Raw genomic sequence first — 22,308 nt, 5'->3', positions numbered from 1 at the left:
CCTGGTGGTCCAGAAGAACAATGAAGGGGTAAATAGTAAAGACCCTGGTGGTCTAGAATAATGAAAGAGTAAGTGGTAACATCCCTGGTGGTCTAGAGCAATGAAGCGTTAAATGGTGATGTCCCTGGTGGTCTAGAGCACTGAAGGGTTAAATGATAAAGTCTCTGGTAGTCTAGAGCAATGGAGGGTTAAAGGTAAAGTCCCTGTTGGTCCAGAGCAATGGCGGGGTAAATGGTAAAGTTCCTGGTGGTCTAGAGCAATGACTGGGTAAATGGTGAAGTCCCTGGTGGTCCAGAGCAATGACGGGGTAAATGGTGAAGTCCCTGGTGGTCTAGAGCAATGACGGGGTAAATGGTGAAGTCCCTGGTGGTCTAGAGCAATGACGGGGTAAATGGTGAAGTCCCTGGTGGTCCAGAGCAATGACGGGGTAAATGGTGAAGTCCCTGGTGGTCTAGAGCAATGACGGGGTAAATGGTGAAGTCCCTGGTGGTCTAGAGCAATGACGGGGTAAATGGTGAAGTCCCTGGTGGTCTAGAGCAATGACTGGGTAAATGGTGAAGTCCCTGTTGGTCCAGAGCAATGACGGGGTAAATGGTGAAATTCCTGGTGGTCTAGAGCAATGACTGGGTAAATGGTGAAATCCCTGGTGGTCCAGAGCAATGGTGGAGTAAATGGTGAAGTCCCTGGTGGTCCAGAGCAATGACGGGGTAAATGGTGAAGTCCCTGGTGGTCTAGAGCAATGACTGGGTAAATGGTGAAGTCCCTGTTGGTCCAGAGCAATGACGGGGTAAATGGTGAAATTCCTGGTGGTCTAGAGCAATGACTGGGTAAATGGTGAAATCCCTGGTGGTCCAGAGCAATGGTGGGGTAAATGGTGAAGTCCCTGGTGGTCCAGAGCAATGACGGGGTAAATGGTGAAGTCCCTGGTGGTCTAGAGCAATGACGGGGTAAATGGTGAAGTCCCTGGTGGTCTAGAGCAATGACGGGGTAAATGGTGAAGTCCCTGTTGGTCCAGAGCAATGACGGGGTAAATGGTGAAGTCCCTGGTGGTCTAGACCAATGACTGGGTAAATGGTGAAGTCCCTGTTGGTCCAGAGCAATGACGGGGTAAATGGTGAAGTCCCTGGTGGTCTAGAGCAATGACGGGGTAAATGGTGAAGTCCCTGGTGGTCTAGAGCAATGACGGGGTAAATGGTGAAGTCCCTGTTGGTCCAGAGCAATGACGGGGTAAATGGTGAAGTCCCTGGTGGTCTAGACCAATGACTGGGTAAATGGTGAAGTCCCTGTTGGTCCAGAGCAATGACGGGGTAAATGGTGAAATTCCTGGTAGTCTAGAGCAATGACGGGGTAAATGGTGAAGTCCCTGGTGGTCTAGAGCAATGACTGGGTAAATGGTGAAGTCCCTGTTGGTCTAGAGCAATGACGGGGTAAATGGTGAAGTCCCTGTTGGTCTAGAGCAATGACGGGGTAAATGGTGAAGTCCCTGTTGGTCTAGAGCAATGACGGGGTAAATGGTGAAGTCCCTGGTGGTCCAGAGCAATGACGGGGTAAATGGTGAAGTCCCTGGTGGTCTAGAGCAATGACGGGGTAAATGGTGAAGTCCCTGGTGGTCCAGAGCAATGACGGGGTAAATGGTGAAGTCCCTGGTGGTCTAGAGCAATGACGGGGTAAATGGTGAAGTCCCTGGTGGTCTAGAGCAATGACGGGGTAAATGGTGAAGTCCCTGGTGGTCCAGAGCAATGACGGGGTAAATGGTGAAGTCCCTGGTGGTCTAGAGCAATGACGGGGTAAATGGTGAAGTCCCTGGTGGTCTAGAGCAATGACGGGGTAAATGGTGAAGTCCCTGGTGGTCTAGAGCAATGACTGGGTAAATGGTGAAGTCCCTGTTGGTCCAGAGCAATGACGGGGTAAATGGTGAAATTCCTGGTGGTCTAGAGCAATGACTGGGTAAATGGTGAAATCCCTGGTGGTCCAGAGCAATGGTGGAGTAAATGGTGAAGTCCCTGGTGGTCCAGAGCAATGACGGGGTAAATGGTGAAGTCCCTGGTGGTCTAGAGCAATGACTGGGTAAATGGTGAAGTCCCTGTTGGTCCAGAGCAATGACGGGGTAAATGGTGAAATTCCTGGTGGTCTAGAGCAATGACTGGGTAAATGGTGAAATCCCTGGTGGTCCAGAGCAATGGTGGGGTAAATGGTGAAGTCCCTGGTGGTCCAGAGCAATGACGGGGTAAATGGTGAAGTCCCTGGTGGTCTAGAGCAATGACGGGGTAAATGGTGAAGTCCCTGGTGGTCTAGAGCAATGACGGGGTAAATGGTGAAGTCCCTGTTGGTCCAGAGCAATGACGGGGTAAATGGTGAAGTCCCTGGTGGTCTAGACCAATGACTGGGTAAATGGTGAAGTCCCTGTTGGTCCAGAGCAATGACGGGGTAAATGGTGAAGTCCCTGGTGGTCTAGAGCAATGACGGGGTAAATGGTGAAGTCCCTGGTGGTCTAGAGCAATGACGGGGTAAATGGTGAAGTCCCTGTTGGTCCAGAGCAATGACGGGGTAAATGGTGAAGTCCCTGGTGGTCTAGACCAATGACTGGGTAAATGGTGAAGTCCCTGTTGGTCCAGAGCAATGACGGGGTAAATGGTGAAATTCCTGGTAGTCTAGAGCAATGACGGGGTAAATGGTGAAGTCCCTGGTGGTCTAGAGCAATGACGGGGTAAATGGTGAAGTCCCTGGTGGTCTAGAGCAATGACGGGGTAAATGGTGAAGTCCCTGTTGGTCCAGAGCAATGACGGGGTAAATGGTGAAGTCCCTGGTGGTCTAGACCAATGACTGGGTAAATGGTGAAGTCCCTGTTGGTCCAGAGCAATGACGGGGTAAATGGTGAAATTCCTGGTAGTCTAGAGCAATGACGGGGTAAATGGTGAAGTCCCTGGTGGTCTAGAGCAATGACTGGGTAAATGGTGAAGTCCCTGTTGGTCTAGAGCAATGACGGGGTAAATGGTGAAGTCCCTGTTGGTCTAGAGCAATGACGGGGTAAATGGTGAAGTCCCTGTTGGTCTAGAGCAATGACGGGGTAAATGGTGAAGTCCCTGGTGGTCCAGAGCAATGACGGGGTAAATGGTGAAGTCCCTGGTGGTCTAGAGCAATGACGGGGTAAATGGTGAAGTCCCTGTTTGTCCAGAGCAATGACGGGGTAAATGGTGAAGTCCCTGGTGGTCTACATTCCTTTTTAGGGAATCTCTAATGGTGAATAGCCCGACGCCTCTAATACGGTGGGCAGTTAGTCCACTCTCTTGGGTTACAGGTAACTCGTGGTGGTCTCATTCTTCCGTTGTTGAACTGTTTCAGTATTGGGTTCTCAGAATACATCGGCTTATGGCCCTTGCACCAGCCCGGAGCCGGCCCCCATTGTTATTCCTGCAGCTCAGTAGGTGAGCACCAATGGTGGCTGCAAACATCGGGCATTTTGCTATTATATATTTTTCTTAATGTCGAGTAGGTCACATATTTTCCATACGCCTCGGACTCGTAAAGGAGCGGCCGCTGCGTACGAATGCACAGAGAGATGTCGCAGGCTACTTGCTTTGTCTCGTGGCATTGTGACGACTATAACTCCATTACTGAAAAGAAGCAAATCCGGATATTGAGGCTCAAAGGTTCCCTTCCAAAATATTGCGCCACCTCCTGGCCACTCACCTTCAGACAAGGGGATGTCAGCAGCAGACCCTTCGCTAATGACTTCACTTTGTAGTGTTCAATTAGTTTATTCAGATCTGGGAAGAAGCTGGAGGCGTTCACGTGATATTCCCCCTGCTCGTCCTGAAGGATCTTGAAGTGTCTTACAGTGGTCTGATCCCGCACTGGAACGTAAAGATTCCCAGTTACTTTATGTACATCGCATTGCGGGGGGTTGCAGAAAGAATTTGGTCCACAAAGCTGACTCAGTGTACAATACATCATTTGGGTGGATCCTACATTACAGCTTCTATGCTACTCCAGAGCTGCATTCACAATTCTGATGATTTTCAATAAAATCAGCAAGGTTTTCACCATATAAGATCGTAACAATTCTAGTCTGGGTCCTATAATACAGAGGGCAATTATATCCTCCTGTATCAGATGAGTGCACAGTATCTGGTGTAAAGGTGATACTTCCCAAAATGTAAGCCATAAGTGCAATAAGTAGAAAATGCTGGAAGATTTCAGCTCTGACATCAGCAGAATAGTGAATGCAGCTCTGGAGTATAATACAAGATATAACTCAGGATCAGTACAGGATAAGTAATGTAATGTATGTACACAGTGACTCCACCAGCAGAATAGTGAGTGCAGCTCTGGAGTATAATACAGGATGTAACTCAGGATCAGTACATGATAAGTAATGTAATGTATGTACACAGTGATATCACCAGCAGAATAGTGAGTGCAGCTCTGGAGTATAATACAGGATGTAACTCAGGATCAGTACAGGATCAGTAATGTAATGTATGTACACCGTGACTCCACCAGCAGAATAGTGAGTGCAGCTCTGGAGTATAATACAGGATGTAACTCAGGATCAGTACAGGATAAGTAATGTAATGTATGTACACAGTGACTCCACCAACAGAATACTGAGCACAGCTCTGGAGTATAATACAGGATGTAACTCAGGATCAGTACAGGATAAGTAATGTAATGTATGTACACAGTGACTCCACCAGCACAATAGTGAGTGCAGCTCTGGAGTATAATACAGGATGTAACTCAGGATCAGTACAGGGTAAGTAATGTAATGTATGTACATAGTGACCCCACCAGCAGAATAGCGAGTGCAGCTCTGGAGTATAATACAGGATGTAACTCAGGATCTTTACAGGATAAGTAATGTAATGTATGTACACAGTGACTCCACCAGCAGAATAGTGAGTGCAGCTCTGGAGTATAATACAGGATGTAACTCAGGATCAGTACAGGATAAGTAATGTAATGTATGTACACAGTGACTCCACCAGCAGAATAGTGATTGCAGCTCTGAAGTATAATACAGGATGGAACTCAGGATCAGTACAGGATAAGTAATGTAATGTATGTACACAGTGACTCCACCAGCAGAATAGTGAGTGCAGCTCTGGAGTATAATACAGGATGTAACTCAGGATCTGTACAGGATCAGTAATGTAATGTATGTACACAGTGACTCCACCAGTAGAATAGTGAGTGAAGCTCTGGAGTATAATACAGGATGTAACTCAGGATCAGTACAGGATAAGTAATGTAATGTATGTACACAGTGATATCACCAGCAGAATAGTGAGTGCAGCTCTGGAGTATAATACAGGATGTAACTCAGGATCTTTACAGGATAAGTAATGTAATGTATGTACACAGTGCCTTCACAAGCAGAATAGTGAGTGCAGCTCTGGAATATAATACAGGATGTAACTCAGGATCGGTACAGGATAAGTAATGTAATGTATGTACACAGTGACTGCACCAGCAGAATAGTGAGTGCAGCTCTGGAGTGTAATACAGCATGAAACTCAGGATCAGTACAGGATAAGTAATATAATGTATGTACACAGTGACTCCATCACCAGAATAGTGAGTGTACCTCTGGAGTATAATACAGGATGTAACTCAGGATCAGTACAGGATAAGTAATGTAATGTATGTACACAGTGACTCCACCAGCAGAATAGTGAGTGCAGCTCTGAAGTATAATACAGGATGTAACTCAGGATCAGTACAGGATAAGAAAAGTAATGTGTGTACACAGTGACTCCACCAGCAGAATAGTGAGTGCAGCTCTGAAGTATAATACAGGATGTAACTCAGGATCAGTACAGGATAAGTAATATAATGTATGTACACAGTGACTCCATCACCAGAATAGTGAGTGTACCTCTGGAGTATAATACAGGATGTAACTCAAAGCTGACTCAGTGTACAATACATCATTTGGGTGGATCCTACATTACAGCTTCTATGCTACTCCAGAGCTGCATTCACAATTCTGATGATTTTCAATAAAATCAGCAAGGTTTTCACCATATAAGATCGTAACAATTCTAGTCTGGGTCCTATAATACAGAGGGCAATTATATCCTCCTGTATCAGATGAGTGCACAGTATCTGGTGTAAAGGTGATACTTCCCAAAATGTAAGCCATAAGTGCAATAAGTAGAAAATGCTGGAAGATTTCAGCTCTGACATCAGCAGAATAGTGAATGCAGCTCTGGAGTATAATACAAGATATAACTCAGGATCAGTACAGGATAAGTAATGTAATGTATGTACACAGTGACTCCACCAGCAGAATAGTGAGTGCAGCTCTGGAGTATAATACAGGATGTAACTCAGGATCAGTACATGATAAGTAATGTAATGTATGTACACAGTGATATCACCAGCAGAATAGTGAGTGCAGCTCTGGAGTATAATACAGGATGTAACTCAGGATCAGTACAGGATCAGTAATGTAATGTATGTACACCGTGACTCCACCAGCAGAATAGTGAGTGCAGCTCTGGAGTATAATACAGGATGTAACTCAGGATCAGTACAGGATAAGTAATGTAATGTATGTACACAGTGACTCCACCAACAGAATAGTGAGTGCAGCTCTGGAGTATAATACAGGATGTAACTCAGGATCAGTACAGGATAAGTAATGTAATGTATGTACACAGTGACTCCACCAGCACAATAGTGAGTGCAGCTCTGGAGTATAATACAGGATGTAACTCAGGATCAGTACAGGGTAAGTAATGTAATGTATGTACATAGTGACCCCACCAGCAGAATAGCGAGTGCAGCTCTGGAGTATAATACAGGATGTAACTCAGGATCTTTACAGGATAAGTAATGTAATGTATGTACACAGTGACTCCACCAGCAGAATAGTGAGTGCAGCTCTGGAGTATAATACAGGATGTAACTCAGGATCAGTACAGGATAAGTAATGTAATGTATGTACACAGTGACTCCACCAGCAGAATAGTGATTGCAGCTCTGAAGTATAATACAGGATGGAACTCAGGATCAGTACAGGATAAGTAATGTAATGTATGTACACAGTGACTCCACCAGCAGAATAGTGAGTGCAGCTCTGGAGTATAATACAGGATGTAACTCAGGATCTGTACAGGATCAGTAATGTAATGTATGTACACAGTGACTCCACCAGTAGAATAGTGAGTGAAGCTCTGGAGTATAATACAGGATGTAACTCAGGATCAGTACAGGATAAGTAATGTAATGTATGTACACAGTGATATCACCAGCAGAATAGTGAGTGCAGCTCTGGAGTATAATACAGGATGTAACTCAGGATCTTTACAGGATAAGTAATGTAATGTATGTACACAGTGCCTTCACAAGCAGAATAGTGAGTGCAGCTCTGGAATATAATACAGGATGTAACTCAGGATCGGTACAGGATAAGTAATGTAATGTATGTACACAGTGACTGCACCAGCAGAATAGTGAGTGCAGCTCTGGAGTGTAATACAGCATGAAACTCAGGATCAGTACAGGATAAGTAATATAATGTATGTACACAGTGACTCCACCAGCAGAATAGTGAGTGTACCTCTGGAGTATAATACAGGATGTAACTCAGGATCAGTACAGGATAAGTAATGTAATGTATGTACACAGTGACTCCACCAGCAGAATAGTGAGTGCAGCTCTGAAGTATAATACAGGATGTAACTCAGGATCAGTACAGGATAAGTAAAGTAATGTGTGTACACAGTGACTCCACCAGCAGAATAGTGAGTGCAGCTCTGAAGTATAATACAGGATGTAACTCAGGATCAGTACAGGATAAGTAATATAATGTATGTACACAGTGACTCCATCACCAGAATAGTGAGTGTACCTCTGGAGTATAATACAGGATGTAACTCAGGATCAGTACAGGATAAGTAATGTAATGTATGTACACAGTGACTCCACCAGCAGAATAGTGAGTGCAGCTCTGAAGTATAATACAGGATGTAACTCAGGATCAGTACAGGATAAGTAAAGTAATGTGTGTACACAGTGACTCCATCACCAGAATAGTGAGTGTACCTCTGGAGTATAATACAGGATGTAACTCAGGATCAGTACAGGATAAGTAATGTAATGTATGTACACAGTGATATCACCAGCAGAATAGTGAGTGCAGCTCTGGAGTATAATACAGGATGTAATTCAGGATCAGTACAGGAAAAGTAATGTAATGTATGTACACAGTGACTCCACCAGCAGAATAGTGAGTGCAGCTCTGGAGTGTAATACAGGATATAACTCAGGATCAGTACAGGATATGTAATGTAATGTATGTACACAGTGACTCCACCAGCAGAATTGAGAGTGCAGCTCTGGAGTATAATACAGGATGTAACTCAGGATCAGTACAGGATAAGTAATGTAATGTATGTACACAGTGACTCAATCAGCAGAATAGTGAGTGCAGCTCTGGAGTATAGTACAGGATGTAACTCAGGATCAGTACAGGATGAGTAATGTATGATGTATCTAAATATATTTGCCATTAAAGATTGTATTAAAGGTGATTGACAGCCACTATCAAAGCTATAATGTAAGAAGCCTCTAACATTTCAAAAGTTCATTTACCTGATACAGCGTATGAGAAGCCTTGCTTGTCACTAACACGAACCAGGAAGGATCCGATTGTATTTCCTCCTTTCTTAAGGAGAGAAACAGCCTCTGTCCTTGACAGGTCTCCGAAAAACCATCTGTAGGGACCATTAGTAGAGTTAGAAGTTGATTCTGGGACCATAATATTGCCCTGGTGACGTCAAGCTGCAATATATGATGACATCACACTGCATAGGATCCATATGTAGCACCCTGAGGACTCGGCTGCTACAGGGGTATTGCACCTCAAGCCAGAGGTGTGGTATTCCACTCCCGGGTAAGGATGGAGTGTGGAACTGAGCTCAGTTAGCTGCATACACTACATACATCCCATTTCCGGGGGACAGATCGACGGTACTCCCACCAGTATATGTGCAGGTACGACAGTGTCTGTCCCTGGCTGGAGTGGGAGGGGGGTGGAACATCCCAGTAGTGTAGGGGCAGATAGGGGGAGCAGTCTGGGTAAGGCTAGGAGCTCATTGGGTGCTGGTCACCTGAGCTCACACATAGAGGGAGTATATAAGGTGGGCACCATCTTAGATCAGGGTCAGTCTGTCAGAGTTTAGCCTGAGGAGCAGAGCAGAGAAGCTCAGTCAGAAGGGCTGACAGGGAGTTGTGGTTCCGGCTGGGCCCAGCTCCAAGGCCAAGTCTGAGAGAGAGAGAGGAGTCAGAAGGACCCAGAGAGAAGAAGAAGGAACCCCAAGACCCCAGAATACAAACAGCAGGGTGAAGGGTTGGCACCCAGGGTACCGGATCCCAAGCTGGCAGAGGCCAAAGCACACCTTAGCCAGGAACCGGAGGTCGTGGGCAGGATCTGCCACGACCCTCACCAAATCCACTAGAAAGGCATACCAAGCATAGGGTCAGGGAGCCCAGAGGAGGCTCGACCAACAAGAGACCCGAGGGAGCCGGACATAAGTGGATCCCTGGTGGGAACGGCCAGTAGAAAGGACAGTCAGAAAGGAGCTCAGGACCACGCTCCAGAATTGCTTGGGGGTTGGCCGAGTCCAGGACCTGGTGGACGCAGCACGGCTCGGGTGGTCGCTTCAGGCCAGAGTGACCATAAGAACACCCGTAAGTAAAAACCCCTGAACTGCACAGCCCGACTCTGAGTCTTCTTGCTTGATCATCCTGCACCTTCACAACCACCATCCTCTACATCTGACCCCCTGAGGCTATACCCCTCCCGTTGGGGGTTATACTACCACAGCTGCACATATACCACCAGCCTCAGCGGACCCTGCTGCAGCGGCGGCCTTTTGACCGCAAATCAACGGGTGGCGTAGTCGACACTAAGAACAACTAATAACATCTGTAAAGACTGCACACACTGAGTTTGACACCCTGGGCACGGACCGGGTCGCCGCCACTCGGAGACTACAACCCCCATCTGATCCGGCTCCGGGTAATCCCCAAACAGCACTGGCCCAGGGGGCGCGTCAACTTTGGCGTAGTCGGCAGGATTTCGTGCCCGCAACCACCGGGTACTGCGTGCCTGAAGAAAAGTTCAAATTTACCTCAAGAAGAAGTCTCCCGCCGGTTCCAGAGGGTCCCCGCCATGGGACGCCATCACGGATCGTTTCCCGCCGGTTGCCCGCCATCTGCAGCTTTTTCCCGCCATCCACGGAGTTTCCCGCCACTGTGAGACGATTCCCGCCATTTCCAGAAGATTTCCCGCCTTGGAAGAGCGGACGCCATTATGGGCGTGCCAGAGGGTGGCAAGAGGTCACCTCCCATCGTGGGCCAGGTCAAGGAATGGCGCCAAAAGCGGAAACTGCCCCCACCAGCAGAGACTGTGATGCTAGAGATGTCCATCAGCGTGAGAGAACTACCCCTGGAACTGACAATCACAAAGTTGCCCCAGGACCACCCCCAATGTGGGCGGAGACAGAACAAGAGAGCGAAGATGGGTGCAGCCTGGAGGAGTCTGGAGAGAGCGCACCCGGAGACAAGAAGTCTGGAGAGGACTCCGGAGAAGTCGTACCCGGAGATGGAAGGAGAGTCAGGCAGCACCGACCCTGTGGTCAGGAGCCTGCTGCAAGCAACAACCCCACTAGGCTTAGTGGAGATCCTGGCACAGCTCCCCCGAGACCGGGAGTGTGCGCAGACCGCGCTGGAGCGCCTCGCATGGAGGATGGCCCAGGTGCAGCGAGAGACGCTGACGGAGTGGAGCCGAGAGATGGCCCTGCAGACAAGAACCCGCCAGCGAAGCACGCCACCCGAGACGAGGAGACAGACCGCCTCTGAGGATGGTGCAGGAGGAGTGAAGGCCGGAGACGGCGCCGAGAAGGGAGCTGGACAGATGGAGGCAGGTAAAGGGGACGTCACTACCCCGAGCCGAGAAACCGCGTGCCTGCCCCAGCTCCCCATCGCAGAGCCCGAAATTCCCCCTGCCGTGCCCGTCGCTGCATCGTCACCGCTCCAGACAAGGCCTCAAGCAGAAGCCGCGGCCGCGACCCCTGTGACGTCACGTGCCTCAACCCTGAGCGCGGCAAAGCAGGAAACACCACCGGCCTGGTCGCTGGGCCAAGTAACCCCGGGCGCCGCCGTCTTCACGGTGCCCTTTACGTTCAGGGTACCCCAGGCCTGGTCGCAAGGCCTGGCGAACCCGGGCGCCGCTTCCACCACCGCGCCCTCAACATCCACAGCGCCACACCTGGGTGAAGACCTATTTGCCCAGCATACGTGCCCGGATGGGCAGCCCTTTATATGGCCACCGGAGTATTACCAACTGGAACTCCAAAAAGCAAGGCCCCTGTGCGAGCCCCTGATTCCGGCTCCGAAGCCCGTTAAGAGGACCCCGCTCCCGCTGGAAGAAGCGCAGTTCGAGTGGGACCCCACCGGAGGAGACCTCATGGGGTTCACTCAGGAAACTCGGGCAGCCGCAGCTGAGCGTGCGGAGTGCTGCCGCCAGCAGTTGGCAGTCTTCGAGCAAGAACGGAGAGAGAGGTGGGTCCGTGAGCAGCGGCTGCAGGAACAGAGCGCAGGGCAGAAGAGCAGGACCAGGAGAGACCCCCGTGCAGCTCATGGTCCCCGTGCCACCGGGACTGTGATTAAATTCCAACTGCAGCACGGTTGGGGTTTCATCAGGGATCACCACACCCCCGGCGACGTCTTTGTGACCAGAAGAGACGTGGAGTCCCATCTGCCGGAGGGACACAGAGGTCGTGACCTATATGTAGGGGACGAGGTCACGTTCACCCGGCACAAGTGTGCCAAAGGACCCTACGCCCTCCATGTACACCGGCTGACGGAGGAGGAGCTACGGTGTGAAGAGTAGCAAGAGGATCCGGACGGGTCTGAAGGAGGAGCAGGAGTACGCCGTCATTAAAGTACGGTAAAGAGACTATACATAGTTACCCGTCAGGGTATAAGAACTGTTACTGCTGCTAGTTAAAATATAGTCCCCGTTGGGACCAGCAAATTGAACTGAAACCCGTGTGTCCCTATTCCCACTGACCGAGGACTGAGAGCGGTCATTCCTTTCCTAATACCTGGCCGAGGACTGAGAGCGGCCATATTTCCCCTTGTATATAGTTGCGCTTTTTAAGGCGCCCCCTACTGGTTTTATAGGAAAGCTGTGTTTTTCTTTCCAGGAGAGACTGTCGCACTTTACCCGGTCACAAGTTGCACCGTGGCCGGAAGAACAAAAATATTTATGTGAAAAGTTTACTGATGATAATGTTTTATATGTTTATGTTTTATGAAAAAAAAATTGTATGTTTGTGGATGTTTTTATTCTTTTACAGCCCGAGGACGTGCTGTGATTTACCAGGGGGGAATGTAGCACCCTGAGGACTTGGCTGCTACAGGGATATTGCACCTCAAGCCAGAGGTGTGGTATTCCACTCCCGGGTAAGGATGGAGTGTGGAACTGAGCTCAGTTAGCTGCATACACTACATACATCCCATTTCCGGGGGACAGATCGACGGTACTCCCACCAGTATATGTGCAGGTACGACAGTGTCTGTCCCTGGCTGGAGTGGGAGGGGGGTGGAACATCCCAGTAGTGTAGGGGCAGATAGGGGGAGCAGTCTGGGTAAGGCTAGGAGCTCATTGGGTGCTGGTCACCTGAGCTCACACATAGAGGGAGTATATAAGGTGGGCACCATCTTAGATCAGGGTCAGTCTGTCAGAGTTTAGCCTGAGGAGCAGAGCAGAGAAGCTCAGTCAGAAGGGCTGACAGGGAGTTGTGGTTCCGGCTGGGCCCAGCTCCAAGGCCAAGTCTGAGAGAGAGAGAGGAGTCAGAAGGACCCAGAGAGAAGATGAAGGAACCCCAAGACCCCAGAATACAAACAGCAGGGTGAAGGGTTGGCACCCAGGGTACCGGATCCCAAGCTGGCAGAGGCCAAAGCACACCTTAGCCAGGAACCGGAGGTCGTGGGCAGGATCTGCCACGACCCTCACCAAATCCACTAGAAAGGCATACCAAGCATAGGGTCAGGGAGCCCAGAGGAGGCTCGACCAACAAGAGACCCGAGGGAGCCGGACATAAGTGGATCCCTGGTGGGAACGGCCAGTAGAAAGGACAGTCAGAAAGGAGCTCAGGACCACGCTCCAGAATTGCTTGGGGGTTGGCCGAGTCCAGGACCTGGTGGACGCAGCACGGCTCGGGTGGTCGCTTCAGGCCAGAGTGACCATAAGAACACCCGTAAGTAAAAACCCCTGAACTGCACAGCCCGACTCTGAGTCTTCTTGCTTGATCATCCTGCACCTTCACAACCACCATCCTCTACATCTGACCCCCTGAGGCTATACCCCTCCCGTTGGGGGTTATACTACCACAGCTGCACATATACCACCAGCCTCAGCGGACCCTGCTGCAGCGGCGGCCTTTTGACCGCAAATCAACGGGTGGCGTAGTCGACACTAAGAACAACTAATAACATCTGTAAAGACTGCACACACTGAGTTTGACACCCTGGGCACGGACCGGGTCGCCGCCACTCGGAGACTACAACCCCCATCTGATCCGGCTCCGGGTAATCCCCAAACAGCACTGGCCCAGGGGGCGCGTCACATACACTGTGCAAGAGCGCCATCTAGGGTCAGTTTATCATTGTACAATAATTTGACGTACAAACATAATCACAACCAATGTATATTTAGAGAAAGGTCAAACTTGAAGTTCCCCGACGCCAAAGCAAAAAATGGTCCCGAGGTCATCTGACAAAGGTTTTTACAGTCTAAGAACAGGAAGAATTCTTATTATTCGTTCACACCTGGTTTCTTTCCCCTATTTTAAGTTGCATCTCACATCCTTAAACCCAGCTGTATACACCTGCTTAATACAATACATAGATCATCCGAATAATATGCTTAAGTTTTGTCACAGTAGTCTACCATTACAGTGAAATAATCAGCCCCATCACGTGATAGCAATTATCGGCTGAAAAGAAGGAAACCAGATCTAAAACTCACTGTATAAATTATACCCTTAATAATGTGTCTGAGCCCTGCCTATAGGGGGCAGATGAATATATTATGGGCAAAAGAGAAAATTTCCTCCATCATCTGGAGACCTCACCAACCATCTCCACCACGACTGTGGAGTTCACTGTTGTGATGGATCCACCCAGACGTAGACCTCAGTTGTGGTCCTGGTTGGAAATACAAATAACTAGATCCTAGACAGGGTTTTTGTTACCAAACTGCATTGAAGCACAATCCTTCCACCACTTGTGTTACCTTCAGACATGACCGAAATGAGACTTTATAGTATTTTGGATGCGTTATGAGAAGACCCCATTCATCAGAGAAGGCAACAATCGACAATGAAGAGCAAGTGGGCAACTGAAAGAGAAAGAATGGCAACAAGATGGACTGAGACAAGCAAGGAACCTGAAAGAGATGGGACTCTATGGAGGAACCATGTCCTTGTGGTCAACTGAGGCAGAAGTGGCTTTGACCAATATTAATTACAGAGCTATAAAACTGCCGGAACTTTCCCTCTAGCTGCAACGTGACCTGTAAAACTGAGATACGTGAGCAAAGTTCAAAATGAATATGCTCAGTCAGCCAGAAATTCACCAGAAATTCTTCTGTAGTGGCCGCTCAGCTCATGGGTGTATCAGTGTAGAGAACATTCGCTAGAGTCAGGGGTGGGGGAGAAGAACACGCATGCACCAACACTATGTGAGCGCCGCCGAGCTGTAAGGCGAGATTTAGTTAAAGAGTTTTTCCCACAAACAAAAGTTAATTTTAATCAATAGATCTTGGAATAATAATAATTTCCACAATTGGATGTGTTTAAATAAAATGTTCCTGTGCTGAGATAATCTTATAAATGTGCCCCTGCTGTGTACTGTGTAATGGCTGTGTCTGACCGTACAGGGACATGGTGTGATCATACCACATCTCCTGGGCAGGGGAGGACGCAAAAGAGTATACAGACATTACAGCATGGGATCACAGCTGTAATACAATGCCCTGTGACATAGTGAATCAGAAGAACTATAATTCATTTCTAATTGGGCGTATTTGCTAATATTATTATTATTACTGCACCTACTACATATTGGGAGAGGATCTTGGTGATGGGAATAACCCTTTAACCATAACAGAATAGTGTCTATAACAGAAGTTGCAAAATTCTTCAGTTCAAATCAGTGGCGTACCGCCAATGGCGGCAGGCCACACGACTGCTATGGGGCCCGTGAGCTGGGGGGCCCGATAGTAGTCGCCCCCCTTCTGTAACCCCCGCTCCGCTGTTTGATTGCCGCCGCCGCCCACCGCCACTGTGTTCAGACATTGCCATGCGCTGTGCGGCTGTGTCTTGTAGTAATGACGGCAGGGGCGGCCGCGACACTGCGCCTTTAATTGTGCTTGTGTCGCCCCTGCTGCGTCATTACTAGCAGACACAGCCGCACAGTGCACTGCGCGCGGCCATGTCTGAAATCAGTGTCGACGGGCGGCGGCAATCAAACAGCGGAGCGGGGGTTGCAGTAGGGGGGCCCTGTTTAAGGGAGGCCCCGATGGAGGGGGGGCCCTGTTTACGGGAGGCCCCGATGGAGGGGGGGACCTGATGAAGTGGCGGCAATTAAGCAGCGCCGGCGGAGCAGAGGGTGCAGGAGGGGGGCCCCGATTAAGTGCTGGCAATCAAACTCTGCCGGAGGTCATCTCTGTGGACATGCTGGGGGAGCGATCTGGGCCCCGACAGCGAGTGGGCCCCTCTGATGGTCCAGAGCCGTGATGGCCATCAGACATGCCGGCGGCCCTACACAGCTGGACCGGACACAGGACAAGGGGCAGGTAAGTGAGTCTTGCCACCAGATTCCCCAGTCCCCATATTAAATATATTTCTAATGTGTATTGTGTGTATGCCTGTGTATATATATATTTATGTCTGTTTTATGTGTTTTTAAGAATGTGTTCAAATATGTACGTATCTGTGTATGTGCTTGTCTGCATATGTATGTGTGCATATCTGTGTACCATCTGCATGTCTGTGTACCGTGTACGAGCATGTCTGCGTTCTGTGTGCATGCGTGCATGTGTGCGTACTGTGTGTGTGCAAGCATGTCTGTGTACTGTGTGTGTGCATGTCTGCGTGCTGTGTGCGTGCATGTTTGCATATGTGAAGCGTGAGGGGGCAGCCTTTGCCCTGTGTTGTATACCTACATTTCTCCGCTGTATCTGTGCATCATGAATGCTGTATGTATTAAAGGGGCCACTGAGACTCTTTCGCCCGGGGCCCACGAAAACCTGGAGCCGGCCATGGTTGATAGCAATGATGGAGGAGGGAACGTCATGTGACACTCCATCTCCCTCATTACTCCTCCGCTTCTGACGCAGTGGGGTGATGACGCTCCACGCTCTGTCAGACAGTGGAGCTGGCAGCTGCTGAGGTGATGACAGAGACTGAAGCAGCGGGGAACGAGGAGCGGTGAGTATGTAGTTATTTATTTTTGTAAATCAGTGAGTATTGATAGTACTGGAGGACTGGGGCTTCATTTTACCCTATGGTGGGGGCTGCCTTTTACCCTATGGGGGGCTGCATTATACTGCATACAGAACCATGGGGAGTTCATTATACTGTGTACAGGACGATGGGGAGCGCATTATACTATGTGGAGGACCATGGGGAGTTCATTATACTGTGTGGAGGACCATGGGGAGAGTATTATGAGGTTCTGCAACAGCGGAGGAGTATTATGAGGTTCTGCAGCAGCTGAGGTGTATAATAATGTTCTGCAGCAGCTGAGATGTATTATGAGGTTCTGCAGCAGCTGAGGTGTATGATGAGGTTCTGCAGCAGCTTAGGTGTTTTATCAGGGTCTGCAGTAGCTGAGGTGTATTATGAGGGTCTGCAGCAGCTGAGGTGTATGATGAGGGTCTGCAGCAGCTGAGGTGTATGATGAGGTTCTGCAACAGCTGAGGTGTATGATGAGGGTCTGCAGCAGCTGAGATGTATTATGAGGTTCTGCAGCAGCTGAGGTGTATCATGAGGTGGAGTGTGTATGTATCGTCATATACATGTATTACCAGTAGCATTGCGGAGGAAAAGTGGCACAAAAACACAGGGCTGTGGAGTCTGTAAGCCAAACCTCCGACTCCTCGATTTCTATGACTCCGACTCCCTCATAGATGGCTCATGTTTAGTGATAAATTTACTGTAGCACAGATTCATCTCAGCTAAAAGTCCAGACCCTTAGATCAGGAATAGGACAGACATTTATAGGACATTTCATAACTTTCCCAAATTCTAATGAAAATATTCCCCACAAACTGCATGGAACTACTGTACCCAATTTATTATATATTTTAGGAGTCGGTCCATTTTATACCGACTCCCACTCCACAGCCCTGACAGTAGGGTCATTTCACTGTGCATGTAGAGGCTAATGAGGAGGAATGCACCATGGGGGTATCATACTGTGTTAAGGGGGGGGACACTTTTGTTGGCATCACATTTTATGGGGCAATGAAAGAGTTGTGAGATCTGCTCTTCTGTGCCCCCAACAATTATTTACATTTTTTTTTTTTGGGGGGGGGCCCAATTAGAACTTCTGCTATGGGGCCCCATGATTCCTATGTACGCCCCTGGTTCAAATGTATGAGTCCCAGGGGTGTAGATACATGGGGTAACAGTACCACCTAGGCTGTGGCATGTGATGGGGTCAGAATGACCCTCGGTCTTATAAGATGACACCAGTATTATATATGGTACACAGTTCTTCAAGTTATGCCTCTGTTGAGTTTCCTAATTATAAAAGGAAGCCCAATATGTTGAATAGTCACGAAACCTATAAAACTTTTGGGTAACTTTGGGACCCATTATACCATTTTGCCCAGCTGTGCCATTTTTAGTATCTATTATAAATACTTGCAGCAGAATTTTAGTAAAAGACAAGATGTTAGTCAAGGTTGGTGATAATTAAAAGGGCTCGTCTGGTTTAGAAAATCCATTTTCTAATACCTGGTGAGGGAATTCTGGATTAATAGAGGGTGTCCGTCATTCATAACCTTTGTCAATTGGGTGGAGCAGAGAAGAGCCACAAAGAGCATCTCTGTGTCTCTGGAGGGCCCAGTCTGTCCATGCATTATATTGATGTCACGTAATGCTCAATTCCTCCTGCGGTGGCGCTGAAGGAGATTTGCACAACTGCTGTCAGCTTCCTGAACAGCTTCTTATAATTTTTCTTTTTAAAATTAAATGCATATATTTTTTGGCCAAAAATCATCTTTGTCAAAAATTTTGTATTGTTTGACCTTTGTAGCCTCTGTTTTGGATTGTCTATTGCTGGCTGTAGAATGAGTTAACTGAGAATCTATCAGTGAGCTCATTCTGAGAATTTAATTGTAAAGTTTCTAACTCTTTTATGTCTTTTTCTGAGCTCCTCTCAGCTGATTCATGACGACAGACGACATCAAAGTTGAATGTGCAAAGAAGCAAAGAGTCTGTAAAAGTCAAACGATGCAAATTTTTTAATGAAGTGAATTGAAAATATTATTTTTTATCCACAAATGCACATATTAAAGTAAAAACAATGTTCCTGGGGTGGTCAGCAAATTTACTAATTAGTATTATATATAGATTTAAATAGTGAAATCCGGTTGATAACGGGGGAAAACTATAATATACAACCTGAATACATATTCTCCTATTTGCAATCACAATCGCAGGAGGATCACTAAACAAATGAATTTGACTAGAGCTGTGTCTGAGTTGTCGAGTTCCTCATAGCATCAACATATGGCTTCAGATTGCAGGGAAAGACCCATAAGGCAGACTTGGGTTTAATTTCATGCTACATCCTTGTTGATGGGGAAAATATTATCTGAAGGCAACTCCTCAATCTAGTAAGGTATGGTGTAATTGGAATCTTTCACCCCCACCTCCCCACAGCCCCATCCATTACGTCTTATACAATACTCAAAAATCCCCTGGAAGTTAGAGGGCCAAAGGGAGACAACCATGTTCCTCTTGATGGTCTTCAGAAAATTGTTCTCAATGGTCCAAAAAGTCCAGCACCAAAGGAAAGTAGTTAACACTTAGCCTTTAATCATACAGAATAAAAAAATGTGGAGAATGTGCACATATTAAAAAAACATAATGCTTACGTGTTTTGGGTAGAAAGGCCTTTAAATCCTATCAGAAAAGTGTGACCAGACTGATAGTCTGGAAAAATCCAGCTTATGGGAAAGATAATTGTGTTTGGATGGTATGAAGAGTGAAGTGTAAGAAGGCAGCGGATCCTCTCAAAACTGGTGGATAATGGGGTTTTCCATTCCTTGACCAACTAATCAGCTGTTCTTGCTCCAGTAGTGATGCCGTAGGGTCTCTAAAACATTGCACATGCATGAACGATCATACACATTATTTATATCTCAGCTGGACCCACCAATTTGGGCAGATCTTGACTTTCATCTAATGTATATGGTGGGCTCTTGACTGTCCCTCAATGACAGATGTCAGGGAAGACCAGGATTGAGCAGGTGGATTTAAACTCCCCAACCCTTTGGCCACCAGATGAGTCTGTCAGTTGCCCGATCTCATCTTCCAGCATGTCAGTCACACAACCTCCTCTCCGCTCTGGCTTGGAGACAGTTGTCATATTTGGAGGACCCTCGTTTATTATTTCTATACTCCCTATTTGGGAGTAATTGCTCATGTGTTCACCAAAGTCATAAAACCTATAGCCCCAAATGATGACCTCTCCCAATGATAGAGCTGATCTTCAATCATTACTTGAAGGTGTTTTCCTTACTTTTAGAACACTGTGGGACAACTAGGAAGATCTTCACCCAGGTATGTCCCATTAGATGTTGTGTATGGAGGAGCTTTATAAGGTATGTGCCCATGAGTTGTTTGAAGAGTTTAAGCAAAAAAAAGCTTAAAAAACACTTAAAACACTCTTCCTGTTCATTTCTTTTGTGAGACATTGTTGTTTTTCATATGTTCAATGTTTTGATTATATTTTTTTCCTATTTTGAAAAACTGGTGGAAAAAAAGTGCATGTCATTCCTTTGAATTGGTTCCTCTCTCAACTAGGCATTGTTCAGTCAAAAGGCTTCAAGAAAATCCCAAAAATGCTTCAAAAAGCTAAAAACTCCTCCACTACAAACCTTACGCCATTTTTAAGATGCTCCTGAGTCATTGACTCCAAACCTCTGGTGAATGCTGGTCTTGATGAATCGGGGTCCATATATTTTAAAGTATGGAGCAAAGATGCTTCATCAAAACAACCAGTGTTTTTGCCTTGGAAAACTCAGTGTTTCCGCTGGCGCCTTAAAGACACCGTGTGCATGTACCCCAAAGGAGCATTTTCTGAAGAGGTTTCCACCAGAAAACTCATAGTTTCTGAACACCTAAAATAAAAACACACACCCTAGAAGTCTAATTTTGACCTCCAATCTCAAGGCTAAAAAAACGTCTTGGATATCGACAGATATAGATAATGAGTTTGGGTAGTCCATTGGGAAAAACAGCTGAAAGATTGGAGTCCAAAGTTCAGAAGATGACTATTTATTTACCCAAGCAAAACGTATCTCCATTTGTGTAACCAATCTCTGAGGTCTCCACTCATTTAGGGTTCATTCAGACGTCAGTATTTTCCACGTACGAGAAAAACAGACCCATTTTTTTGATCAGACTTTGATCAGAGTGTGGGATCGAATGCTGTCAGATTTTTTGAAGGACCCATAGACCTGCATTACTGTTTTGATCTGACCCTTGGATCAATATTGGACATGTCTACGATTTTGCATGGACCACTGGATCCGACGATAAAAATTTGATATGTGAACAGCCCCATAGACTATCACAGGTACGAGGGCTAGCTGTGAAAAAAAACGGATAACACTCGTACGTGAAAAACTGACATCTGAATGAGGCCTTAGGCTCACAGTTAAGACGACCTTTAATCTAATGGAACTGGTCAGGTTATTTACACTCCCCTACAATGTACTACGGGTTCATTGGCCACATGTAAACAGATGCATTATCAATGTGAAATCTTGGAAGTTTTGTACAGATATAGCAGAGCTGAATTTGTCTTGCATCTATTTTTTCCTATCCAACATGTAAATTCAATAATCTCAGCTCATCTGTAGCGTAGCAATAAAAATGTGGAAAGGGGAAAGTTAAAAAAAATGAAGGGAAATTTGGAAGCCAGCTTTGTTGTTGGTTACATTGCTATTATTTATGCCAAACTTATCAGAGTGTTGCACAATGTTTGATACATTTGGCACATCTTCAGATAGGTCACCTCCGTCCAGAGCTGTTTTTCCGCTTTTTACTCTACCCCCTACTAAAGTGAGAATTGCGCAATTTTTGTGTCTTTTAAAAAATTTGCAAATAATGAGTCTATATTAGACCTTATTTTGCATAGATAACATGCTAACATGGCCAGAGCAGTGTAACATAGCAAAAAGTTGCATATTTTAGCTCAAGAACAGTGTGTGACAAAAAACCCCAAACCTTGATAATTTCCCCTTGTATCAAGCTAAGTGTGAGCGTAATTGCTCTAAGATGCCACTTGTATGGCAATATTGAACTACTTACGGCTGTTCTTCCACCGTTCCTTCTTCTGCCATGTAATTATATGGTACGAAGCCCTTCTCGCCAGTCTTGGTGCCATCTGCTCTCAGCTTCTCCACCATCCACCAGTCTCCACTTCTGTCCAGAGCTTGGAAACGATCTCCAGCTTTGAAGCTCAGCTCCTGACGGCCAGCACTTTTAAAGTCCCATTGACTTACGTATCTATTGGTCAGTTGGTTGAGGTCGCCCATGTTATACAGTGGGCTCAACAACCTCACATGTACTCAGCCCAAGTCAGAAGTAACTGTTTACCAGCCAAGACGTTCCGATCAGGGAAGTTTTATAAGGTGGGTGTGCAGGCTTAAGAATCGCAGAAGAAAGAAGGTCGGATGAAATATGTAAATGCCTCCGGTCACAATGTGCAGTGATTGCTGCGTCCAGGCATTGGAATTATTACCTTTTACTTCCTCATTGCTTTACTATTAGCATTGGCACACCTTTGTCACAAGGGAGGAGACAGGTGAGGGAAATTCACCTGCTCTTATATAAGAGGAAGGAAATCCCCAAGAATCAGCACTTAATATGAATCTTTCACATTACCTTTAAGATTAGCATTCAGTAATATAAATCTACAAGTTGTCCTCTTGCATCAAGTTATAAGAAGTAGAATTCAGACTCTTCTGTGTTTGGTAATTGCTTG

General features: G+C 46.9%; 1 protein-coding gene across 2 annotated transcripts in view; it reads right to left on the bottom strand.

The window, feature by feature from the left end:
* Positions 1–22,092, bottom strand: part of PTK6 (protein tyrosine kinase 6) — a 29,487-nt gene extending 7,395 nt beyond the window's left edge. Inside the window, exons 1-3 of one of the 2 annotated variants that reach the window (XM_073682915.1) lie at positions 21,633–22,092; positions 8,602–8,723; positions 3,691–3,854 (exon numbers count right to left, since the gene is read on the bottom strand). In XM_073682915.1, coding sequence (XP_073539016.1) covers positions 3,691–3,854; positions 8,602–8,723; positions 21,633–21,859 — 513 coding nt within the window. In that variant the 5' untranslated portion in view covers positions 21,860–22,092. The remainder of the gene's footprint in view (positions 1–3,690; positions 3,855–8,601; positions 8,724–21,632) is intronic. The other variant, XM_073682916.1, reaches the window with a different exon arrangement.
* Positions 22,093–22,308: the final 216 nt, after the last annotated feature.

This window comes from Phyllobates terribilis, unplaced genomic scaffold, assembly GCF_046119375.1.
Source record: "Phyllobates terribilis strain yellow unplaced genomic scaffold, ASM4611937v1 Scaffold_5__5_contigs__length_657084704, whole genome shotgun sequence".
In the NCBI taxonomy this organism is placed as follows: Eukaryota; Metazoa; Chordata; class Amphibia; order Anura; family Dendrobatidae; genus Phyllobates; species Phyllobates terribilis.
Note: the sequence above shows the minus strand (reverse complement) of the source record. Positions and strands in the feature narration are given on the sequence as shown.